The 25,172-nt window shown below is 44.1% G+C and overlaps 1 protein-coding gene across 6 annotated transcripts in view; it reads right to left on the bottom strand.

Moving 5' to 3' along the window:
* NICN1 (nicolin 1) overlaps nucleotides 1–24,924 on the bottom strand; it is a 58,319-nt gene extending 33,395 nt beyond the window's left edge. For 2 of the 6 annotated variants that reach the window (XM_029599617.1, XM_029599618.1), the window contains exons 1-4: nucleotides 24,811–24,924; nucleotides 19,591–19,733; nucleotides 18,092–18,277; nucleotides 14,508–14,621 (exon numbers count right to left, since the gene is read on the bottom strand). In XM_029599617.1, coding sequence (XP_029455477.1) covers nucleotides 14,508–14,621; nucleotides 18,092–18,277; nucleotides 19,591–19,733; nucleotides 24,811–24,877 — 510 coding nt within the window. In that variant the 5' untranslated portion in view covers nucleotides 24,878–24,924. The other 4 variants (XM_029599619.1, XM_029599622.1, XM_029599620.1 and 1 more) reach the window with 4 other exon arrangements.
* Nucleotides 24,925–25,172: the final 248 nt, after the last annotated feature.

Genomic DNA, 25,172 nt, shown 5'->3' with positions numbered 1-25,172 from the left:
CGGGAAAAGCCATCTGTAGCGTATGGATGCTGTGGTGAGGGCCGACGTGACCGGTCTGAAGGAAAGGCGCTTGCGGAGCGTGCTAGCTGCCAAATCAGCATACACAGAGATCTCATTGCCTTCCCAAATCCAAACACGTTGGCGCCTGGCAACTGCCACAAGTTTCTCTTTATACACGAACGAGTGAAAACAGACCACAACATCGCGGGGCCGATTCCCAACCCTGGGACCCAGAGATCTATGCGCACGGTCAACTTGCGGATCATGTGGAGTACTACCATCTTCAGTCGCCGAACCTTCGAGAATCAAAGAACAAATTTTTGGAATTATATGGGCACAGTCCTGGTACTCCTCCTTCTCCGGGATTCCCTTGAAGCGGAGATTGCAGCGTCTGGACCTGTTCTCCAGGTCTTCAAGTTTGTCCGCGAGATCCATCTGCGCAGATTGCAATCCGGCCACCTCTGTCTGTTGCAGCTGCCAGCGTTCCTCCTGGTCATTGAGCCTCGTGTCCGCCTCGTCTAGCCGCCGGCCTAGGGCCGCATGGTCCTCCCGCATTTCCTGCAGCGTTTCTGCAATCTCCGACTTAAATACTTTGATGTCTCTCCGCAGCTCCATAAACCAGGAGCGCATCTCCGAACGCAGAGGACGATCTGAGTCCAGGAGCTCCGGGGTGATCCCCTCAGTCTCTGAGTCCTCCGTCTCGGCTGCCGCCGCCATTTTAGATTCAGGGAGGTCCGGGGCGTCACTGCCTTTAGTATAGGAGTATTTTTTAAAATCGACCGGTTTTTTCCTTTGTGCCATGCTCCTGCCGGTATCCGCTGCTGGAATCGCTAAAAAACGATGCGATTCGAGGGTTTTTTCTCAGGTTTCGCTGCTTAAAACGCTCCGGGGGCAGAGAGCTCCGCTAAAACCCTCCCGGCATGGGAAGTGACGTCACTTCCTCACCCTGCATCTGCAGTTCTGCTATTGATGAGTGGCAGTTGGTTACGGGGCAGGGGGAGGTGGGTGGCAATTGCGGGTTTTCTTTTCTCTTTTCTTTATGTACCCAAGAAGCCCAGTGGCTTCTGTATTTGATTTAACGTAGGAAAACTGCTTAAAACGTAACGTATATTTACGTTTTACGTTACGTTAATATTTATATTAATAAAATACGTTATGTTTATTAATATTGTGATGCTCAATGCTCTAAGTGTTCGAGACGGAAACCCAAACAGATGGGGTAGTAACGACAGGAGACTAGGTATAGGATTCCTATCTTTAGCATGCACACAACTATAAAAGGCGTAAATACCTAGGTCTGGAGGATAATAATCATGTCAACTAGCAAATTCCTATCTATTAATGTTAAAGGCCTCAACACTCCTCGAAAATACAGTTCCTCAAAGCAGAGATTATAGACTCAGGGGTCTCTGTAATTCTGCTCCCAAGACATGCATCTTAAATGACGCTGTGAGTATTTACTAAACTGGCCCCTATTTGCTTCATGCCTCTTTGCTCCTGCCTCAAAGCAAGCCAAATACTCAGAGGTGGGGATTCTATTTCTTAAAACCCTGGAGCATGTTATTAAAAAATATATTGCCGATCCCCTGGGCAGATATCTCTGTTAGTTACTTGTGAACTGGGACATGATTTATACACTTTTATTACTATCTACACACCTAATATGGATCAGAGCACATTTTTCAATTCTATTAGTTAGCTTATAGATAAGGAAGGGGAGGGCCACCTAATATGCGCAGGAGATTTTAATCTCACTCTATCCCCATCCCTAGATAATTCTCAAGGAGGCAGTATAGGCTGAACATCCCATTGAGCGAGCTTGAAACACAATGAAAAAATGGGAGATTAAGGACGTGTGAAGACAGTGATCTCCACTTGTCTGAGACTACACCTTCTATTCCAACCCCCATGCATCTGACTCCAGGACTGATTTTTTTCTGGTGGATAAGTTGATCCTGGATAGGGTAAGTCAGGTCGCTATCAGCGACATTACATGGTCCGACCATGCTTCTATCTGGTTAGTTCTGTGGCACGAGGGACGTGACACTGGGAAAAAATATTGGAAACTTAATGATACCCTCTTAGCAGATGTAGATTTTTGTAAAAAGCTGTCAGGAGAGATTCTTTTTTACTTAAACGAAAACAAATCTGACGAGGTTAATCCCCCTTTGATCTGGGAATGCTTGAAAGCCGTAATTCGGAGTCAGTTGTATTTCTAGAGCTGCATACTAAAAAAAGGCCAAGCTGCAAACTAAGCTACGTTTTCAGACTGAAGTCACCAAGTCAGTCAAATTGAACAAAAGAACTTTATCAAAAAAGGTTTATGCTAAAAGAGCTAGAGAAGAATTACAGTCATTAGAGCTTGATAAGATATCCCTACATCTAAACTCAGTCAAACAGGAGTTCTTTGAATGGGGTAATAAGGCCAGTAGGCTTCTAGCCGGACAGATAAGAACATAAGAATATGCCATACTGGGTCAGACCAAGGGTCCATCAAGCCCAGCATCCTGTTTCCAACAGTGGCCAATCCAGGCCATAAGAACCTGGCAAGTACCCAAAAAATAAGTCTATTCCATGTTACCATTGCTAATAATAGCAGTGGTTATTATATAAGTCAACTTAATTAATAGCAGGTAATGGACTTCTCCCTCAAGAACTTATCCAATCCTTTTTTAAACACAGCTATACTAACTGCACTAACCACATCCTCTGGCAACAAATTCCAGAGTTTAATTGTGCGTTGAGTGAAAAAGAACTTTCTCCGATTAGTTTTAAAAGTATCACATGCTAACTTCATGGAGTGCCGCCTAGTCTTTCTATTATCTGAAAGAGTAAATAACTGATTCACATCTACCCGTTCTAGACCTCTCATGATTTTAAACACCTCTATCATATCCCCCCCTCAGTTGTCGCTTCTCCAAGCTGAAAAGTCCTAACCTCTTTAGTCTTTCCTCATAGGGGAAGTCTTTCCTGATAGGGGAAAAAAACCCAAATCTCTCAGAATCAGATATTGGGGATTAGGGAAACAAACAGCACGCTACTAACATCCTCAGATGCAATAAGGAGCAGATTTTGGTGTTTTTATGAAACGTTGTATTCTGCAATTATTGATGTAACAGATGCCCAGATCGATTCCTACCTAGTGGCTATACCCCTTCCCTGCCTTACTGAAGAGGAAAAAGGCCTCCTTGAATGAGAGATCTCAATTTTTGAAATCCAACACATAATAAAGACCTAAAGGCTAATAAGGCCCCCGGTCTAGATGGATTCACCTCTCAATTATACAAGATATTTTCCAAGATGTAGTGGCCCCGTTAAAAGCATTCTTTAACTTTGTTAGAAAGGGCAACCCTGGGAGCCGAAGCAGGGAGAGTGGAGGACCGCCGGAGTCCTTCAGGCGGCGGCAAATTTAAAGAACTGCTCGCAGCTGTGAGTGCCATGAATCACCAGCCTGATCTGGGGCTTTAAAACCCCGTGAGAATTGGAGTACCTCGGAGCCGAAGCAGAGAGAGTGGAGGACCGCCGGAGTCCTTCAGGCGGCGGCAAATTTAAAGAACTGCTCACAGCTGTGAGTGCCGTGAATCACCAGCCTGATCCGGGGCTTTAAAACCCCGTGAGAAGCGGCGCTAGTCGCCGCCGGCGCACCAAAGGGGCGCACGCGGCTTTGACCGCCTTTGACTGCCTTCTTTGTTTGGAAGTTTTTTCTTTGGATATATGGGGCGTAAAAGGAAAGCCAGGGCCTATACATCCTCCCCGTCACCCCTAGGGTCGGACCGATGGATACCCTTTTGAATAGACTCAATAAGCCAACAGAGGGCGGCGTCAGACTCCTTTGAAGTCTCATTAAGTCCTGGCTTGGGACCCACACCCTCTCAACCCCCAGGTGCAGCGACCGTGGATGGAGCCATGGGAAGTGAGACTGCAAACGTAAGTAGAGAGGAAATCCTTCCCGAAGAGGAGGGTTTAGAGTCTCTACATTATTTGTCTTCCTTACATCAGGAAGGTGAAAGTGGAATTCCATCTCCACTTCAAGCAAGCTTCCAGGTAGCGGATCTGGATGCATCCAAAGTTACGTTGGGGGATCTTTGGAGGATGTTACTGAAACTTGACTCTAATGTTACCCAAATGAACTCCTCCCTATCAATGATGGTTAACAATAATAAGGTATCAATTACTGAACATGGGAAAAAGTTAACAGATATGGATGTGAAGGTAAATAATTTATTAACTAGTGTCCAAAATATACAGAGTGTGGAAACAGCACGTGTTTCTGATAATGTGATGTTACATAATGATATTGAGAATTTGGAAAACCTGGTGCGGATTAAGAATCTAAGATTTGTTAATTTTCCTTACACAAGGCTATTGTCTCCATATGAGATGTTTGTTAAATATCTTAAAGAAAATCTGTCTTGTAAGAATGAGGAAATCCCTCTCATTTCCAAAATCTATTACTTCCCTTTCAAGGTGTTTGATAAACCAGGGGGATTGGAAGATATACAGTCCCCAGGAATATCAACTTTCCTGGAAGATTCCTTAGATATAATAAACAAAAGGACAACTTTGTTTGTCTCTTTTGTACAGGAAAGGGATAAGGAGTCAATATTTGAGAAATTCCTAAAAAACCGTGAGATATTTTGTGGACAAAAAGTATATACTTTCCCTGATGTTTCTAGGGCCACGCAAGGTCGTAGAAAACAGTTTCTTATGCTGAAGGCTAAAACATTGGAGTTAGGGGCAACTTTATATTTAAAGTTCCCCTGTCGATGTTTTGTTAATTACCAAGGGAATAAGTTTATTTTTTCTCTGCCTGAACATATGGAGAATTTAAGGGATAAGGAATTGGAAAAGTTGACTCAAGCGTCAGCAACAACAGTGGGTTAAATAAAATGAATGTGTCCTATCTTCTTAGTAAATATTTTTACTTAAGTTTTTATTGTTTAACGGCTCCCTTTATGGGTTAAATGGCGCAAACTTATATCCTTTTTTCTTGTAATAATGTTATTTTGAAACTGTTATGGTTTGCAAAATGTATTTACTTGATTTTGTGAAGAAAATTGTAATCATTTAAATGTGATTGAAACTTAATAAAGATTAAATTAAAAAAAAAAAAGAAAGGGCAACCCTATTTTTCAGGGTCTAATGTTGTGGACATATCAATCATTTATTTATTTATTTTTATATACCGAAGTTTGGTACAAAGCTTCACTCCAGTTTACAGATATAACAACTTCTTTCATTAAAGGTCATAACATTGATATAATATATTAACAGATACACTTTAATATTAATCTATACTATCGGTCGTATGGTATCTTAACTTTACTAGTGGAAACAAGGAAACTTGACGACATTTAACTTTACTAGAAGTAATGGTAACTAAGTTAATGTTATACATTGTTAATATGTACTTGTCTGACATTTAGGTGAAAATAGTAACTTGTTCGAACTTTAGGTGAAAAAGGGTTCATTTCATGATGTGGCAATGTGGATCAGTGAATCCGGAGGGTGCGTGGTTCTGATTTTGGGAATGGGGACGGGGATATTCATGAATCCTGTGATTTGATTGTTTGTGAGGAGTTAATTAACCAATGCCTTCTTTGTAAGTTTGTTGAAATAGCCATGTTTTGAGTTGTTTTTTTGAATAGTTTAGTGTCATTTTGTAACCTTAGGATTTCAGGTAGTGAGTTCCATAGGTGAGGTCCAGCTATTGAAGCTGCTCTAATAGCAAAACTAGGACGAGATACCACACAATGTGGGTTGTATAGGCCTATTTCCTTAATTAATGTGGATCTGAAGATCCTGGCCAAACTTTTAGCCAACCGTTTGAATGGGGTTATGATGAAACTGGTCCATCCAGACCAAGCGGGTTTCATACCAGGTAGGATGGCAGCAGCTAACGTGCACAAAGATTATTGACCTCATCTGGTGGGATGAAAAGAGAACATAATCCGGCTGTCCTACTGTCTGTAGATACTGAAAAGGCATTTGACCTGGTACACTGGCCATTTTTGTTTCACACAATGGAACGGATGAACTTTGGTCCCCTATTTCTTAACTGGGTGAAGCAATTGTATTTTGAACCGCAGGCCAGGGTTAAGGTTAATGGCTCTTATTCTGACCCATTTCTTATACAAAGAGGGACTCAGCAGGGCTGCCCTCTGTCACCTTTATTTGCCTTATTTTTGGAACCACTGGCCATTAATGTCCGCAAGACTAGAGAGATACGTGGGGGTTCTAGTGGAGGGAGCCAGTTACAAATTATCCCTTTTTGCTGATGACATCCTGTTTACTTTAACCAAGCCAGAACAATCACTGGAAGGGACTGTCAAATTTTTAAGGGAGTTTAGTGATGTTTCAGGATTCAAGCTAAATCTAGATGTCTGAAATATTGAACGTTACAGTTTGTAAAGATCAGACTGATAAACGGAGATCCCTTTACTCCTTCAAGTGGGCTGCCAAGAAGATCAAATATTTAGGAGTTTGCTTAAGAAATCAATTGGAAGAACTATATAAATTAACTCTATTTCCTTTAGCTGAAAACGTATTTCAAGATCTGGACAACTGGGCCGCCAAATTTTGTCTTGGCTAGGAAGGATAGCGGCAGTTAGAATGAACATCCTATCCAGATTTTGTTATTTTTTCCAGTCGCTCCCAAGTTACATATCCACAGCCATCTTAAAGCAATGGCAGAAACGCATCTTTGCCTTTATTTGGAAAAGCAGGCCTCCTCGAATTGCAAGAAGCGTTATGTATCGCTCTAAATTGAATGGTGGCTTGGATGTCCCAAACGTTTGTTGGTATTACATAGCAGTTCAATTACAGGCACTTATGGATTGGAACAGGAAAAGCGAAGCTAAATTATGGGCAGTGGTGGAACAGAAGATGATTGGCTCAATGCCTTTGCGGGCCATGAATTGGCAACTGCGTAGTACATGTCATTCTTTAGTATGCATGCCCCCTGACAACAGACACTACCCTGAGAATCTGGGAACAATAGCAAATCAAACTTGATTGGCAAAAGGAGGTATTTTTACGACTCTTATTAGACACAATGCCTTGTTTCCAGCGGAGGAAACTACGCATTGGTTTCAGAAATGGGCAGAAAACGGGTGATCTGCTTGGGACAATTATGGGGGCCTAATGAATTGTTACCTTTTCCCAACACTGCAAAAAAGGTTTTATTTATAGCAGAGTGTCCTCAGGGTGTCCTCAGTTGGCCCCTAAAAATGTATTACTAAATCTGCCATTGGACATTCAGGATGAGTTGGCAGTTATGTCAACAAATCTTGATAGCGGCCAGATGTACGGTGGCCGCTAATTGGAAATCTTCCTCTTTCCCATCTATGACGGAGGTATTACAGAGAATATTGTTACCTTGTACACTTTACAAACTGACGGTTCTGAAGCATCAAGCACTGTCAAAGTATCAGAGAATTTGGGGACCTTGGCATAGATGGGATGCTCTACACACAGGGTAAGGGGGTCTGGAGATAGGACAGATGCTTTCACATATATGGTGAAATTATGGATTAGGTCCTGGTTTACAAGAAGTTTTAACCATGTTGATTGACATTATTCTCTCTTCTAGGCTAATACAGACAGACATCTGAGTAACTGAGATTCCTGATTTGTATACACGTCACTTGAACTGAATGAGACAACTGGCTAAGTTGGGGTAGGTGGGGTTTCAGTTTTATTAGTATTATTTGTATCTGTATTCTTTCATTCTTTTATTTGTACTTAACATCCAGAGCTCATCTGTATCTGAGGTCTATCTTTTGTACTTTTTGCTATCTTTATCATATTTGTTATCATGTGGTTATTTCTCATGACATGTTTTCTTTGGTGGACCCGAAGAGAAACAATAATAGGTCGATGATGTGGTTTTTTTTTTTTTTTTAATATTATTATTTATTTATAGAATTTTGACCAACAAAATCAGGTACATTATTTCAGGAAAAATACAAGTAATTTTGCAGCATCAGCATATCAAATTAACCATACATGGCCCATAAAAGAGGAAATTTAATACAAAGAACAATTACTGCCTACTCTGCGTAATTACTGTGTAATATTAATGAAATGAAAGACAATACCTAATAAAAATACCCTTGCTCAGTTGTACCCCTGTTTCCCTCCACACCCCCCTGCTCCTTTTTCCCTTTCCCCTCTCCCTTCCCGCTCCCTCCTTCTTTTCCTCCCCCCCGCACCAGCATTTATCTGTATATACGTGCACTTGCCTCCTTTCATACTGTAAATAAGTTCTATATGCTAAGTTCTTAAGTGCACATGCCTCCTTAGCATTGTTTATAGTTCACTTGCATATCTAACCCTAGCATGAATGCAAAAGTTGTAACTCTGCTCCTTGACTCTCTTCATCTGTACTTTTATATATTATCCAGTTAGCCCCCTTCCCCGTTTTTTGTAATTTCCTTTCTCAGTTACTTGTAAACCGACGTGATGTGTCCTACGAATGCCGGTATAGAAAAATGTTAAATAAATAAATAAATAAATAAATACCTACTAAGCATAATTTAGGAAAATCATATACAATTTTTTCGATGATGTGTTTTTATGCTTATAACTGTAGGATGAAGCAAAACATAAGGACATAACCATGGTTTCTGATATTGTTCTTTGTATGTTTATTGGCTATGAATATTTCTCAATAAGATGTAATTAACAAAAAAAAAAAAAAAAAATTCTACTTAGGGAATTCTGGGGAGAAGGAAGGAGAGGTTTTTCGGGCCTATAGGCTTGCTATGGTTTTGGAATATTTTGGTGGGCTTGGAGGGGTTGGGTACAATGCCCAGCATTTGTTTCACTGGGATGGAGAAGGCTAGCAGGCTTGCTAAGTTATTTTAACTTGATTGCTACTTAACCAGCTATATTATTTCAGTATCGCTGGTTAAGGTAAAGTTATCCAGGAACACACCCTGAAATAACTTTCAAACCTAACCGACCATATTCAGACATAGCCAGTTAGATTTCAAAAAGTCCTGAAGTTTGCCAATTTGCTCCGTGGTAAGAAAAACTCTGCCCTGCCGTGTGTTGAACAGAGCTCCTAGAAATTCCAGGGACTGAGAAGGAAGCAGACGACTCTTGGCAAGGTTGATCACCCAATTGAGTGACCCCAACAGCTGCAGTACCCTGTGAATCGCCACCCGGCAAAGTACCTCCGATTTGGCTCAGATCAGCCAGTCGTTGAGGTATGGATGCACCAGTAATCCTTCCCTCCGAAGCTGCGCTGCCACCACAACCATTACTTTGGTAAAGGTCCTGGGTGCGGTGACAAGCCCGAAAGGCAGAGCTTGGAACTGATAATGATGCCCCAAGATGAAGAACCTGAGGAACCTCTGGTGGGCGGCCTGGATTCAGATATGCCTCCGTCAGATCCAGCGATACCAGGAATTCTCCCTTTCGTACCGAAGCGATGACCGACCTCAGAGTCTCCATGCGGAACCGAGGCACTCGAAGGCATCTGTTGACCCTTTTCAAATCTAGAATGGGTCGGAAGGTCCCTTCTTTCTTGGGCACCATGAAGTAAATGGAATATCGGCCTCTTCTCCGTTCTATAGCGGGAAATGGCTTAATGGCTCCCAGTTCCAGAAGGCGCTGCAAGGTATCGTGTTCTGCCTGTCGCTTTTCCTGGTAAGTGCATGGAGAGACCAGAAACCGGTCTCAAGGACGACATACAAAATCTAATGCATAACCTTGACTTATCACGGTAAGGACCCACTGGTCCGATGTTATCTTGGTCCATTCCTCGTAAAAGGGCGATATTTCTGCCGCCCCACGACTGGAACCGAGGAATGGACCAGCTGCATTTCATTGCAAAGATTTAACTCTAGGAGTAGACTGGGAGGTCTCGGGTCTATCAAACTGTCTGCCTCGAAAGGACTGAGACCAAGACTGCTGCCTGTTCGAACTTTGTCAAAAGGCCAAACCAGAAGCCTTAGATGTTCGGAACCTCCTATTACCCCGGAAGCAAGACCGCGTAGAGAAGGAGCCTCTCGACTTGGGTCGATCCTCTGGCAATCTATGCACCTTATTCTCACCCAGGAACTGGATCATGTCTTCCAAATCTTTGCCAAAAAGCAATCTTCCCTTAAAAGGCAACGAACTGAGCTGAGCTTTTGAGGAAACATCCGCAGACCAATTCCGTAACCACAGAAGTCTGCGAGCAGAGACCGCTGACACCATGGATCTGGCCGAAGTCCTCAACAGACCATAAAGTGCATCCGCCTAATAAGTGACTGACGCTTCAAGACGTCCGGCCTGGACAGCCTCTCCATCCTGTGTTGGCCTGCAATTCCTGTAACCAGCGAAGGCCAGCACATAAAGCAAAAAACTGCTGCACATGGCTGTGTGAACACCCAGTGCCGACACTTCGAATATCTTCTTGAGCTGAAGTTCCAACTTCCTATCCTGCAGGTCTTTGAGGGCTGTCGCACCAGTGACAGGGGTGGTGGACTTCTTGGAGACCACCGACACTGCCGCATCCACCTTGGGTACACAAAGAAGTTCTAAAGTATCCTCCAGCAGAAGATACAGCTTATCCATAGCCTTCGTCACCTTCAACCCCAGGTCTGGGGTGTCCCATTCTCGGAACAGTAGGTCCATCACTGAGAAATGAAAAGAGAAGGAAGTAGTGGGACCCCTCAGGCCTAGCAACACCAGATCCATGGCTCCCAGCCTAGATTCCTCCGGCAGTACCTTGAGACCTAACTCCCCCAGAATGGCAGGAATAAGCGGACCCTGCTCAACTTTGCAAAAGAGGTGGACCACCTTCGGGTTGTCCCCTTCTATAATCTGGGTCCCCCGATCGGCCTCCTGCTACTGATCCGGATCTCTGTCAACCCCCAATTGGGGGCTTGGACTGCAGGTCCTGGTCAACCTGTTCAGAAGAATCCGAGACGTATGAGGCGTCACAGATCTTAAAGGTCGCTTAATCTTTGAAGAACCCGAGCCTTCCTTGGCCCTAGGCTGCTTCCGGGCCATTTGGCGTGGCTCCAGCAAAGCCATTTTCTCTCCCGCCTGCTTCTTCCGACTTCCTGGCCTTAAAAGCCTTATGAAGCAGAAGCACAAATTCTGATGAAAAGGAAGAAGAAGAGAAGGAGTCTGTAGCCCCCTCGGGGCTGTCCTCCGTTGCTGGTGAGGCTGGGCTGGCTTGTTTGCCCCCCCCCCCCCCCCGGGAACATCTGTTGTGGGTATAGGGAAGGTGGTAAAAATCCCTCCCCCACCGTGGGCTGCGAGGTTGCACGAAAAGAACTTAATATGGCTTCCGTTCCCACGCTCAGTGGGAATGGATCAGCTGGAGCGACCTGCGGTGCAGGCATCCCCCCCCCCCCCCCCCGGAGCTTTGCGCGAACGTTGCCGGCTATCCCCGGGTAAACCGGAGGTTCCCTCCCACCGGGGAGACATGCCGAACAAAGGCAGTCTCTAGACAAAACATGCGTACACCGAGCTCCGAGGCATCAGAGGAAGAGGAAAAAAACCACCCCAAAAATCAACCCAATGGAGTGAAAAATGGCAGCGATTTGAGTGGGTGCAACAACGAGGTTAAGGAGAGTCGGTGCGCCAAAAAAACCCCCAGAACTATGAAATTTAATTTTTTTTTTCCAAGAGAAAAACTTGCCTGGCAGCCTTCACAGGATCCTGGATCGTCTGGGGTGAGTGAGCCGGGCTCCCCAGTATCACCCCAGAGCGGATCTCAAGCAGTAAGAGGGCCCTCGACCCTTACCCGCCTCCAACACCAAAGGGGATGGTCCCCTCAGGACCTAACAACCCTCTGGGAGGCTGAAGAAATCCTCCTTGACTGTCTTTTTAAACCCCTAATTATTTATCTGACTAAATCTTCTCTCTTTTTTTTTTTTATTTTTTTTACAGCACTAGGTAATCAGAACAGACTGTAGGTTTTGCACCTCCACCATCTGCTGGAGACAGAGAAATACTGCAGGACTGCAGGTGGCAACTTAGGATACAGGGCAAAGTTTTGTTAAAACTTCTGTCTCCATCTGCTGGAGGGGAGGCAAAACCCAGGAGTCTGGATTGATCCGGGTACGTACAGGGAACCAGCTATATTATTTCAGTATCGCTGGTTAAGGTAAAGTTATCCAGGAACACACCCTAAGATAATTTTCAAACCTAACAGACCATATTCAGACATAGCCAGTTAGATTTCAAAAAGCTATCCTTCCTCATTTATTTTTAATTTTTATATACCGACATTCTTGTATAATATACAAATCATACCGGTTTACATTAAAACAGAAGATGCAGGCAAAATGTTTCCTTTGTCTAATACATTGAACATTTATAACAAGGAAATTGTTAACACGGGATTAAAACTAAGAAAAACATGGAGAAAGATAAAACAAAAGAGGAAGAAACATAGAAGTTTAAAAATGAAAAGGAGGCACAATGGGTTGCACGAAGGGGTGCACAAAGGGGAGTGCCCGCCCCTTTGTCGCGTGACGCCTGGTGGAATGGCGCCGTTTACCGGCTCGATGCTAGGCGGGATGACGTCAGGTAGCTTTATTTGAGGATATTCAGCGGGATTTTTATTCCACTGAAAATCCCTGATAAATTAAGCTATCTTCCTAACTTTTGCTGGGTAAATTGGGAGGTCCATATTCATTTAGTCGGCCAACTCAGAAGTTAGATGGCTAAATGAATATTTGAGCACTTATCTGGCTAAACTCTAGGACAGGGGTCGGGAACCTTTTTGGCTGAGAGAGCCATGAATGCCACATATTTTAAAATGTAATTCCGTGAGAGCCATACTAACTACAACCCCCCACCCTCCTGACTCCCCCAAGACCTACCAAATTAATTTACTACAACACCCCCATCCTCCTAACCCTCCCCCCACCCAAAGACCTGCCAAAAGTCCCTGGTGATCCAGCGGGGGTCCAGGGCTCGCAGACAAATCTTTAATAAAAAAAGTAAAAATCTAACAAAACCCCCCACCCTCCTGACGCCCCCAAGACCTGCCAAAAGTCCCTGGTGGTCCAGCGGGGGTCCGGGAGCGATCTCCTGGACTTGGGCTGTCGGCTGCCAGTAGTCAAAATGGCGGCGACGGCCCTTTGCCCTCACTAGGAGGTCCTTATTCAGTGGAACGGTTAGTGGACAAGTTATCCAGCTAAAGATGGCCGATAACTTGCCCCGCATATTTAGTGGGATAAATGTCCCGCTCAATATAGTTGCTTAAAGTTATTCGGCTACATGTAGCCGAATAACTTAACATAAACAAACTGCTATATTCAAACATATAGCTATGTTTAAGTTATCCAGCCATGTGCGGCAAGCTAACTTGCTACTTAACCGGATATCTTGAAAAAAATATTCGGCTAAGTAGCGCAGTCATAACAATGAAAAATCTTTCAAATACAGGGGCCTCCAGGGCAATCTCCTCCCTCTTCCCCACAATATCTTATGAAGGCCCTGTTGAGCTGTTATTTCACCCCCAAAAAATGTTTGAGAGAAGAGGCTCCTTGTGCCATTTTGTTTTTTTAAATATATATTTATGAGCAGCTTGCCCCTCCAGGTATACTCCCATTCTTGGCCTCACACAGACGGTCAAGTACTGGGTCTTAAGTCTATAATGGCACTTCAGCAAACAGAATATTTTAGTGGTAATGTGGAGATGTGTTATCCTGAGCCAGGGCAGGCTAATCACAAGTAGTATGGATCACAGTATTCCTGAATAGTCAAGAAGGAAATATTGAGGACTATATTCAGACTTAAACTTATCTGGCTAACTCTGAAGGCATATTCAGCAGTGCAGCCACACTACTGAATATAGCCGGTTATATTAATCAGTAACTGGCTAAGTATAGCCGGCTAATTTTAGGACAGCTCTTTGACTTGACTAGACTTAGCCAGCTAAGTCATCTTTCTAACTCTGATTGGAGTTAGCCAGTTAGCTTAGCTGGCCAACTCACCTCCCAGTTATGCCCCTGAACCATCCTTAACTTATCTGACTAAGTTCTAGCCTCCTAATTTATTAGCTGGCTAGAATTTACTTCATATGTATTTATAGTTTTTTCTGCTGTCTTTCTACTTCCTGGCTACTCTAGCCTCCCAAGTTCTATCTCCTTGTTATATGTAACTTTGCCTGCTTTGACCTTCTTGTTATTTGATTACCTAATTATATAATTATTATTGGTTATTTTCATTTACTTAGACCCCTAGTTCCATGTAAACCGGTTTGATATGAATCCTTTTCATGAAGATCAGTATAGAAAAATGTTAAATAAATAAATAAATAAATTTAGCAGGATAAAGGCTGAATATAGCCAAGAAAGCCAATTAGGTAGATAACTATTACATTATCCATCTAAATGGCTTTTGAATTTCGACCTCATTAAGAACAGTGATGTGATTCCTGGTACAGATATCCAGCCAGGCCTGGTTTTACAGCAGTTTAGCTCCCTAGTTCTGAGCACATGCAGATTCCCCCTGCACAAGGACTAGAGAGTAGAGGGAGGAGAGTTACTCACCTCCTGCCCACACTGGTATATCTGAAGCTCCTCCAAGTTGAAATGTAACCACACTGGTGATGGCTGTCGCAGGATCAGACGCAAGGAGGTTACCTGATCAAGATCACAAAGCATCTGTGTGCAAACACAAGACAGAAAAAGAATACACAGTGGCTACCCAGCAGTTACAGATCTTATTTTCATTGATTAGGAGTGTGGGTATGGGGTTCTCACAGGCCGGCTTGCAGATAAGAACTTCTAATCCTTCATTTAAGCAAGTTACTGTATAGACTACTCGAAATATCAACTTGCCTAATTCTTAAATTAATTTAAATGCTCCGCTTTTACAAAAGAGACTTTTGTTCAAGATAGATTACAGCAAAATTAATCTATAATGCATATAAAGATTGAGTTGTATTGGCATTAGTCCCTGCGCAGAAGTAGGGCACACAACTATGAAACAAGAGATTATTTTTTACCTTTCAGAATAAAGTGCTTAGAAGTCAAGATGGATTCTCAGTGGGACTACATTTCCCAGACTCCCTGGCTTACTGAGTTCTGGTGGAATTTGAGCAGAGGTGCTGAGTCACAATGATTCAGCAGAACTGCACTAATAGGCTAGCAGGTGCTATAAATAAAAGAGAAGAGGCAGCCAAGAAAAAGGCAGTATGGGTGAGTATGGCTGGAAGGGAACCAGAGGTAGAGTAGCCAGCTCACCAAACCCAAACATGGAGGAAAACTAACTTGACAGCTCAGCACTAAAGTTAAGTGGGATGCTAGAAAGTTTTAGTGGGAGTTTTCTTGTTCTAATTGTGGAGACAAGCAAGTTTGCTTACCGTAAACGGTGTTTTCTGTAGACAGCAGGATAATTTAGCCATGCTGTCTGGGTGACGTCATCCAGATCGTCACGAGGCACAGATTTACTCTCCAAGTTCGAAGAGCTTTCTGAACTGCATCTGCGCAGCTGTTCCCACACTCCTAGATTTTGTCTCCTCATTTTTCAAGCAAATATCTATTGAGCATCATATATGAAACAGATGCCTGTCCAGGGAGCTGGGCAGGGACGCATGTCTAAATTTTCCTGCTATCTATGGAAAACACTGTTTACGGTAAGCAAGCTTGCTTTTTTTCCGTCGATAAGCAGGCTATTTAGTAATTGATCCATTCATTCTATCCAGCTGCTCCTGTCCACACTGCTAGTGATGTAGCTCAGCTGCAGCCATAGAAGCTTGACCTCTTATAGAATACCTTCTGGATAATATCTGGCCTCCTCCAACTTGCTGGTACTAGTCTGGTTGGTTTCGGGGAGTTGTAGATAGCTGGTACCAACTCAGCTACCCCATGACTTTTTGTGTCACTAGATTGTATTTTTATCTGCCTTCCCCCCCCCCCCCACCTTTTTTTTTTTTTTAAAGTTACCACCTTACTGACAGTATGTGGACACCAATCTGCCAATACTGACCCATGGCTCTTGCCTGAGCTTCGGCAAAAGTATTCAAAATGGCTGCCGTTCCCCCGCTGAGAGGGAACGGGTCAGCCCAAGGCCCCGATCTTTTAACTGCACCTTGAGGTTTTGCTGAGCTTACTGCTGTTACAAAGGAGCTGCCTCCCCCTCCAGGAAGGCAGCGGGAGCAAATGCCTGAACGGGAGAGCCTCGAGGAGGACTCCCCACAGGCAACACACAAAGATGGCCACGGCATCGTTGGAGCAGATAAAACACCAGCGAAATCGTGGTGAGAGGGAACGACAGGGAGCCCGAAATGAAGAAAAAACGCGGCGAAATTGCACCAGAGCCGTCAAGGACTGCAGCCGTCAAGAAAAAAAACCTCTCAGGTTGCTCATTTTTTTTTTTTTTCTCTCTCAAACGGGTGAGTGCTACAGAGTAAGTTGCTTACCTGCCTGGAGCCCCATGAGGTAACCAACCCCAGCTCCTAAGCCTGTAACCAGGAGGGATGAACCCGCAGGATCTGCCTACCCCCTGGAAGGACTGAAAAGTTACTCCTCTCGTCTTAATCTTTTTTTTTTTTTCTGTTTGCTTGATTCAGAGCTATAAAGTTTCTGCCTTTCTTATTTATTTACCGTATTTTTCGCTCCATAAGCCACACCTGACCATAAGATGCACCTAGGATTTAGAGGAGGAAAATAATTCTGTTCCCATGACAGGCTCTGTACGGAGGTCCCTACTCGTGGCCTGGTATGCTTTTCATTAATTTCAGCTGTTAAAAACTGCTAATCAGTTCTGAAAATCCACATTGCTTCAAATGCAAGAAACATTTTATCATAAATCACTGAACTATACCATGAACTAAAAAAGTAAAGGTTTGTATGTGTCCTCTATCCCAGGCAGTATAATACCCTCATGATTTTCTAATATATCTAAACAAATGAGAAGAAAATGGCTTGTACTAACCATAAACTTTGATGCCACGTATCGTCTTCTGCCGGCAGAGCTTGAGCTCCCTGCTTGTCTGCTGTTCCCGGGTTGCATTTTACAGCGAAGCTCGGGCTGGCACAGGTCAAACATTAGCTGTTTGAACCGCGTGCGCTACGGAGGCCCCTCCAGTTCAAACAGCTCCCTGCCGGTCTGCTGTTCCCGAGGTGCTGCCGACCTTCGCAGTTAAGATGCACCCCGGGAACAGCAGACCGGCAGGGAGCTCAAGCTCTGCTGGCAGAAGATGATACATTTGACCTGCACCACCATACTGATTGGGCTGAGTTGGGAGGAGGAGGAGGGAGACTGCGTGCGAGAGGGAGAGATGCTACATTCGCTCCATAAGACGCACAGACATTTCCCCCCCACACACACACTTTTGGGGGAAAAAAGTGCGTCTTATGGAGCGAAAAATACGGTAATTTATTAATTTTTTTAAAGGGAAACTGTCTAAACCCAAGAATCAGGGCAAGACTGCAGGGTTTGTACCACCTCCATCTGCTGGAGACATAGAAATACTGGAGGGATGCAGGAGGCACACCAGGTTAAGTGAGGGCGCCCTTCAAGTTTTTCTCTGTCTCCATCTGCTGGAAGGGAGCATTAACCCACAGTCTGGACTGATCCGGGTACGTATAGGGAAAAAGGAGTTGGAGTGTGTTTCTAGTTCCAGCAGAGATGAAAGGGTGGGTAGGGTAGGGAAGGGCGAGTAATCCTTTATCTAAATAAAGAATGAACAGAAGGCAGGGCCAAGTGACTACCTTGGCTGGCACACAGTGCTCTTTGTGGAGGTAAATCCTTTACATGCTCTAAAAATAGAGTTTTAAAACAAAATCCGCTGAATCTGCTGGCTCAATCTTGGCTCTTTTGCTCCCTTTTTTTGGTCTAATTTCCAGTCTCTTGGATTTGTCTTTATGAATTTTGATTTCTTATAGTTTAACAATTTTCAGGCACCTTTAATTCTGCCCACTAAATAATCTGAGAGAAAGAGCTGACTGAAGGGATACAGATCCCTTCTGTTTATATACATATCTAAGCTCTAGTTCTAATTTGATGTCCTGCAGTTATAAAACTCTTCAGTTATACACAATGTGGGGCTGGGGCCTATGAAAAGCAAGAGGCTCCAATGCCACAGTCTTAGGCTTAACGTGTCTACCTCCCCCATCCCTGTGCTGACCTGCTGCCTGAAAAGAGACACGTACTCCTGCGACCCATCCTCCGTATGTGGGTTGGGCATCAAGCAGTAATTCCGTAGGCATGTTCGCCACTTTTTCGGACCCTCACTGGAACTGGAGGGTCTATTCTGCTGGATACGCATGCTCAGGAAGGCCGTGTAGTAATTCTTGAACACAATCTCCTGCACCTGAAAAGCAGACAGACCAACCAGCTGGTGCGGGCTACTAAATTCCCACTGTTCCCAGTCAGACCTCCCGCACCTCATTCTGTGTTGAGTTTATAGGATCACAAATGCTAAATGGATGAAGATCTACAGTCAAAATAGAGGACCAACAAAAATCCACAAATTGCTATGTGCTAACAATTACAAAAAGATTGTGGGCCAATGCTTCTAAACAGCAAACAAATGTTAAGGTGTGCAACAACTTCATAAAATGTATACACATTTCCAAAGGTATGTGGAACAATTTACATACGTTTTATACATGATAAAAGCAAATTGAACACCAGTCAAAAGAGCAACAAAACTGTGACAGACCCAAATCAGTTAAATTACAATACCAATGAACAAAGAAGCACTAACTAATATCCAAAATAAAGGAAAAAGGTGAATGGAAGGAACTTGACCAGCGAGGCTGAATGCCAAAATCAGGGCTCCACCAAAACACCTTAAATAATTATTTTACTTATGGTTCAGTAAACTCAAATAGGTTTTTCTTAGATTTTGAAAATGCTGCAGTACCAAACTGTGCATGGTCCAAAGTACAAAACTGCAAAGATAATGCTGGAAAAAAAAAAAATCAGTTTGTAAACTGTCATACAGCAAAGACGATTCTTGTATACCGGAATAAACGATTTGTAAAACACTTCCGATGTTGAGAAATAATGAAAATAATGCCGAATCCAATATATTTTAACCAAGTTCACAACTGTCAATACAGGCTTTCAGAAGAGAGTTATGCTTCCCTCTGATAAAACTAGGTCCACATTAATGATGTATTGAAGCCTTCAAAGTTTCCCTTCAAACTGCGCGGAGTTTTTGGTTTTTTTTAACTTTTCTTAAGAAAATGGATTGTGGGCTTTGAGAAATTGTGTATTTCCAAATGTATATGTATTTATTGTTGTGGAATTAATAGCTCTAATCATCTTAATTGCTCATTTGCAAATCTCAGCATGGGCAAAATTCAAAACTGAGTGGAGGTGGTTGGCAAAGGTGATTTCCAAGTGTTTTTTCCATAGGGCCAGGCAGGGATGGGGGTGACAGTGTGATAAACATCTCCTTTTCAGAAAATGTCTCCCCCCCCCCCCGAATGCCTGACACTGTCCTGAACTGGTTAAAAACCTTCAGAACCAACGACATAGCCAGAACATTTCTAACCAACACTGGCTGGATTTCCCAGCTTGCTGAGTGCACTCCTGAAATAATGAGTACACATACAGTGCAGCTTTCTTAGCATTATAGAAATACTTTGCAACATCCACGGCTGACCGCTCACTTACATCAACAGCCTTGGCCTGTGGAAATGTGACATCGATGACAGCCACCCCAGCTCGAGCAAAATCCGTCTTCACGTCCCCCACCTGCAAAGTGACAGGACCCTTGATGGTGCAAAGCACAGGGTCTCGGGACATCCTGATCACACCTGCAAGAAAAATTTCTGTATACAGTTTATTCTTCTTTTATCAGTTTGGGGTATTTGTGCAAATCCAGTGAGGTGAGCAGACCTGAGCTGAAGGTTTTAGAGGAGGCACTCACACACAGCTCCAAGATTTTAGGTTTTCCACAATAACCAGCAGTGCAAACTGGGTAATGTTGGAGTAGTCAGCTATACCACCTGCTCTGGGATGCCACTGAAATTCCAGAACATTCATGCACAGCATTCATATCATGAGGGCAGCATCCCAACATGTGTAGGTAGAAATGCTTCTCTTTCAGTACCGAGCAGCCTGGGTGAAATAAATGGTTCTGCATGGCTTAGAAATCCTTCAGCAAATTTTTGACAAATGCTGGTTTTCTGAATCATATTCTTACAGCTTATTAATTCAGTCTACTCTAGACAACTGTGATGAGGTGGGTACCTCACACAGCCAGGAACTGTGCAGGGATAGGGCAAAAGTAGCCAGAGACATGGAGGGTGTTGTAAAGAAAATCTAAGAGGTAAGAAAAAGAAGAACAGAAGCTTGATGGGAGTTGTAGTCAAAAGGGAAACAGAGCAGCTGGGAGATATAGTTCCAGGGAGTCTTAACCTAAAACCCAATCAGAAGGAACAGCCCCAGAAGAATGTGATAGTAATTAGGGAACAGAGGTAAGGATAAGAATATACCTAGAGAGAACAGAGTTTCTCTTAAGCAGGAGACTGCTCAGGAAGAAAGAACCTATTGGAGCAGCAAGTGGGGATATCCATGTAAGGGGACTGAAGAGCCAGAGGCTTGGAGCTAGCAGGGTGACAGGAGGCAGCAGGGAAGGGGGTTTTGGTTGCCACATAGAGTTTATGCCAGCCTGTGTTTAAATACCTGCTGTACATGTCAGCAGTGATCCTGCTGTCTCAGGAAAGTGGTTAGGCTGTTATCAGTGAAGAAACAGACTGAAAAATAGACACTGTTTAATGCAAGTGCTTGGCCAGGCTGCTGTTTCCAGGCAATCCAGAAAGTATTCAACCACACAGGATCTGTCTCATCCCATACCCCATCTTAGACTTAGTGCATTTCCTGGTCATTTCTTAGCTAATTTCATTCTGGCTGTATTACTGAGACCTTTTTTTTTTTTAATTATCTTTTTATTGGACTGCAGCTTAAACGAACAATTAGAGCTGTGCAAAGAGAACTGAATGGCTCAGTGTATTGGCACAGGATTACAGAGCTTTACATCTGACTCAGACTTGTAGTGACAAAGTCACTGCCACCTGAAAAACAGAATTATGGTTTAAAGTCCACATCACAATTTGGCACATACTGGCATCACTGCTGGCTGTCTCAGCAGAGGTGCCACAATTGCACAGACTCTGAGAATGAATTATCCTCTTACCTACAGAGGTAGAGGTCCCTTCAGAGCAGGGCTGAAACACATTAGAAGGGCAGTGTGAGGAATCCTGTACCGTTGCAGCCCATGTTGTTCTTGTGGTGGGCCAGCGTGTGAAACTGCACTGCTGCTGCCCGTGCTGTCCCTGTACTGTGTTGGGGTAGGGGTGTGTGTGTCTGTGTCTATGTGTGTGGTCATTGCAGCAAACGTCCTGAGGCCAAGAGCTATGCACCAGAGCTCCTTCCAGAAACGTATAACATGGGCTCTAAATCTGGCCACCAGGTGTTATCCTTAATGACTACTATGGCTTTCTCTCCTTCAGAGGCAGTGAACGCTGACTCCCCAGCCCCACCTGCCTGGAGAGCAAAATGTCTGATCCTGGAGTCAAACCAGGAACATTTTTCATAAAAGCCCACGCAACACTGTCACTGAGCCACCATGCTGGCTTGCGTTATCTATATTATAAAAGTATTAGGGACTCTGCATGAGAACTTCAGCGCAACAGCGCATGCACACACACAAATCCAACGAGTGAGGGAGGATAGACCCCAGTGGCAAAATAAATCACCAAGCCCCAGAGACTGTAAGAACCATTGCAGCTGCTTTGCAAGAAAGACCTGGTGAGTGACTGGGTGCCAACGGCATACAAGGAGCCACAAACAAAACACTGAAACTCCAGCCATGACTCTGCATCGCACAGGGAATCCCTGATGGGCCAGCAGAGCAATCAGCAATAGCAAAAAATGATCCGAACAATACTGAAACAGGAGTCTCATGAAAACTGCAGGTCACGTGGCAGAGAGTAGAGGGGAAGAAAAAGAGGAGAGGGAGGACAAGTGCAAAGTAGGTGCAAGAGGGAGCAAAAAAGGGCGAGTAAATAGACATTTATTTAAATTCTTTTACTATACCGATACTCAAGACGAGGACATTAGGAAAGAAAGTGTAGAGTGCAATGAGAAAAGCATGGCCAGGCTCCTGTATTCTCCCTCCACAGCCTCTCTATATCCCCCCCAATACACACAAGCCTCTGCCCCCAACCAACACTATTCACTCCCTTATACACCCAATTACTTCCTCCTCTTATGCCACCATTCCCCACAAAAACATATGCTCAAACACCTAGCCCCACATCCATACACTCAGCTACAGCTACTCACACCACCGAAAAGCCACTAAACATATCACCTACTCACCCCACTCGCACTGATACCACCATCACCACCCACACAACCACAAATCCTTTCACAATAACCACCATACGTCATTGACAACACCACCACCACCACACGCACAACGCACCTCACTGCACACCCAGTCACAGCACTCATCCCTCTCTCCACATAAATAAACCCAGACACCCCTACACACAGCCACCAACACCATACACCACTGGAAACCCTATGGTAACACTCACACCCTGCACACCACCACACATCTGCACACCCCTGTAAACCCAGTTGCAACACTCAGTCCCCCTACACACCTACTCACCCCCTAACCACTCATTCCATCACAATACCACACACTGCCCACTCCATAAAATCACATCTTCTCATACACTCAGCTGCACCCCCCCCCCCCCCAACAGCCAACCACTGCAAAACATGTCATAACACTCACCCTCCCACACAAAAAACATACACACGATCAATGCCCACCCACTCATATATCTAATGCCCCCACACCTCCACCAACACAAATAGCATCCACAAATCCTCTGTACCATCACATCACACCAAGGTGAGCCTAGCAGTGCATCTGTGCATATGTATGCATAGCAATGTTAATCTGGAGCAGAGGGACAGGCTAGCATGCAGCTGAAGCAGGAGACCTGAGGCAGTGCAGGCCCACGGCAGGCAGAATCAGCACCACAGCAGCAATGGGGGCCCAGCAGCAAAAAAGCTGCTAGGGTTTCCTAGGTCCTACCAGCAGCACGAACATGAGGCCAGAGGTGGGAAGGGGAGAATGGGAGGGGATGGGCATGAGTTAAACGGAAGGGGAGAGGAGAGGACAGGGGAATTAGGTGGGAGAAGAGAAGAGAAGGAATTTGGAGGGGGACAATTGGAGGGTGCAATGGGCAAACTGTGTGCATCCACACACACACCCTTCCATCCCCCCTGTATATCCCCACAGACACAAACTCATCCCCCTATGCCTATCCTGCCCACATCCATACCCACACATCCACTATACAACATACCCAACCAATCTACACCACAGTCATTACCATCACCAACCCTTCCCCACTACACAGTACAAACATGGGGAGGAAGACAAAGGGGAGAGTGCGAGGGAAAAAGCATGTGTACACACATCCCATCCCCAGCACATCCACTACCATCTGCACACCAACACCCACTACCCCATATACACCACCCTGCATCTCCCCTGCACACACACACACACTCATATCCACGCAAACCCTATACGCTCCCCCCCTTTGTAACACTCCATCCTAATTCCATATCCACACGTACTTGGGGAGCGAGGGGAGAAGGGGAGAGTTTGAAGGCAAAAGTGCGCAAGCACACCCCGACCCCTATCCCAATACCACCCTTCCAGCCCCCCCCCCCAACACATACCCACCCACAGGACAAAGTGGAGAGTGCAAGGGGGAACCGTGCCCCCCCATCCCTACACCACTTGCGATCCCCCCACACACAGCAAGCCTATTATGTATGAATCCAAAATATCCAGCAACTCTCTCTCTTTGGAAGCAATCCTCTTCTGCAATCATTCCCCTTTTTGGCTTATATTGCCCCTACACTAATAAGTATCACGGTAAATACTGTAGGCTTATCATCAATGTCCTGTCAAAATGGTACAACATACTCTCTACACTACATATGAAGCAGTCAGAAATTAAAAGAGGTTTGTACCCTAAAAATAAAAAATTGCATAGTAAAGGGTGCAGGAGGGAACGGAGGTTGTTTACCTAGAAGTAGCCCAAAATTAGCCCAATAAACCCAACATGAAATATCCCAATCTGGTAAATACTATATACGTATGGACCTTAGTTTTCAGTTTTTAATTTAATTTCCCAGGACTTTATCAGTGTTTATATTCTGCTGAACAAAAATAGGAGAAAATAAGTAGAACAAGTCATTTTTTTATTTTTCTCCCGTGTTTGTTCATTCGAAGACATAAAATAAAAACTGAAAACAAAGATCACTATATGCCACTGTTGTGTTCTGTAATCCGAGCTTTTTTTTAGCATTCACGTGACTGCACCAACTAGATTTTCACTAATAACGGAACATGAATTTAAGAAATCAATGTAAATGCTAATCGCAGTTAAAATTCCTCGCGAAACCCCAGGCATCAACGTATGCAGAAATGAATGAGCAGCATTAACATTATTACAAGGAGAAAAGGTTTTAAATGTAGCATTCAAAAACTACCCATTTTACGACTCTCCCTCATATTTAGATATTTCAATTATCAATCTTGCTTTTACCATCCAGTGACTATTTGCTTTTAAAGGTGACGGATTCCTCCCCTCGGTTCTTAAGAACGTCCTACCACACGCCCAATAGTAAAATGGCCGCAGTAGACTTCAGCGGCGGTCACGTGATTTCCTCTCTGCTTTTGTTCACAATGGCTGCGCTGTAGTTTTTGGACCCTTAACTAAGATGGCTACCGGCGGCTTCAGTGTGGCTCACATGATATATATATCTACAACCTCTCGTTAGCACAATCACCATGGAAATGGCTGATCCCGCAAGCAAATCCCCTCCCTTCTGGATTAGAGACACGCAGGGCCTTCATGAACCGTCTTTATCCCACGCGTTACCCTGTGGAGCGGTGGTAGATGGAACCGGTTGCACCTGCTACAGGTTCGGTTATTTATAGCCTGCCGGAAACTGCTGGCGACTCTGCCCTAATGGACGGTGATAGCAACCCTTGCGCCAGCACCTGCTTGCTGATCTACAGTCTCTTTGTTGTCATTTCATCTCAAAATCATGTCTCCCTATTATTTTTTTTTACTGTATATCATTATAATTTGAATTTATAATACAGTAGGCCCGCTGTCTAAACAAGTAGGCTTTTATCCTGTCACATC

This window comes from Rhinatrema bivittatum, chromosome 4 (assembly GCF_901001135.1).
Source record: "Rhinatrema bivittatum chromosome 4, aRhiBiv1.1, whole genome shotgun sequence".
Classification (NCBI taxonomy): Eukaryota; Metazoa; Chordata; class Amphibia; order Gymnophiona; family Rhinatrematidae; genus Rhinatrema; species Rhinatrema bivittatum.
The sequence above is the reverse complement of the archived record's forward strand: the minus strand, read 5'-3'. Positions and strand labels throughout refer to the sequence as shown.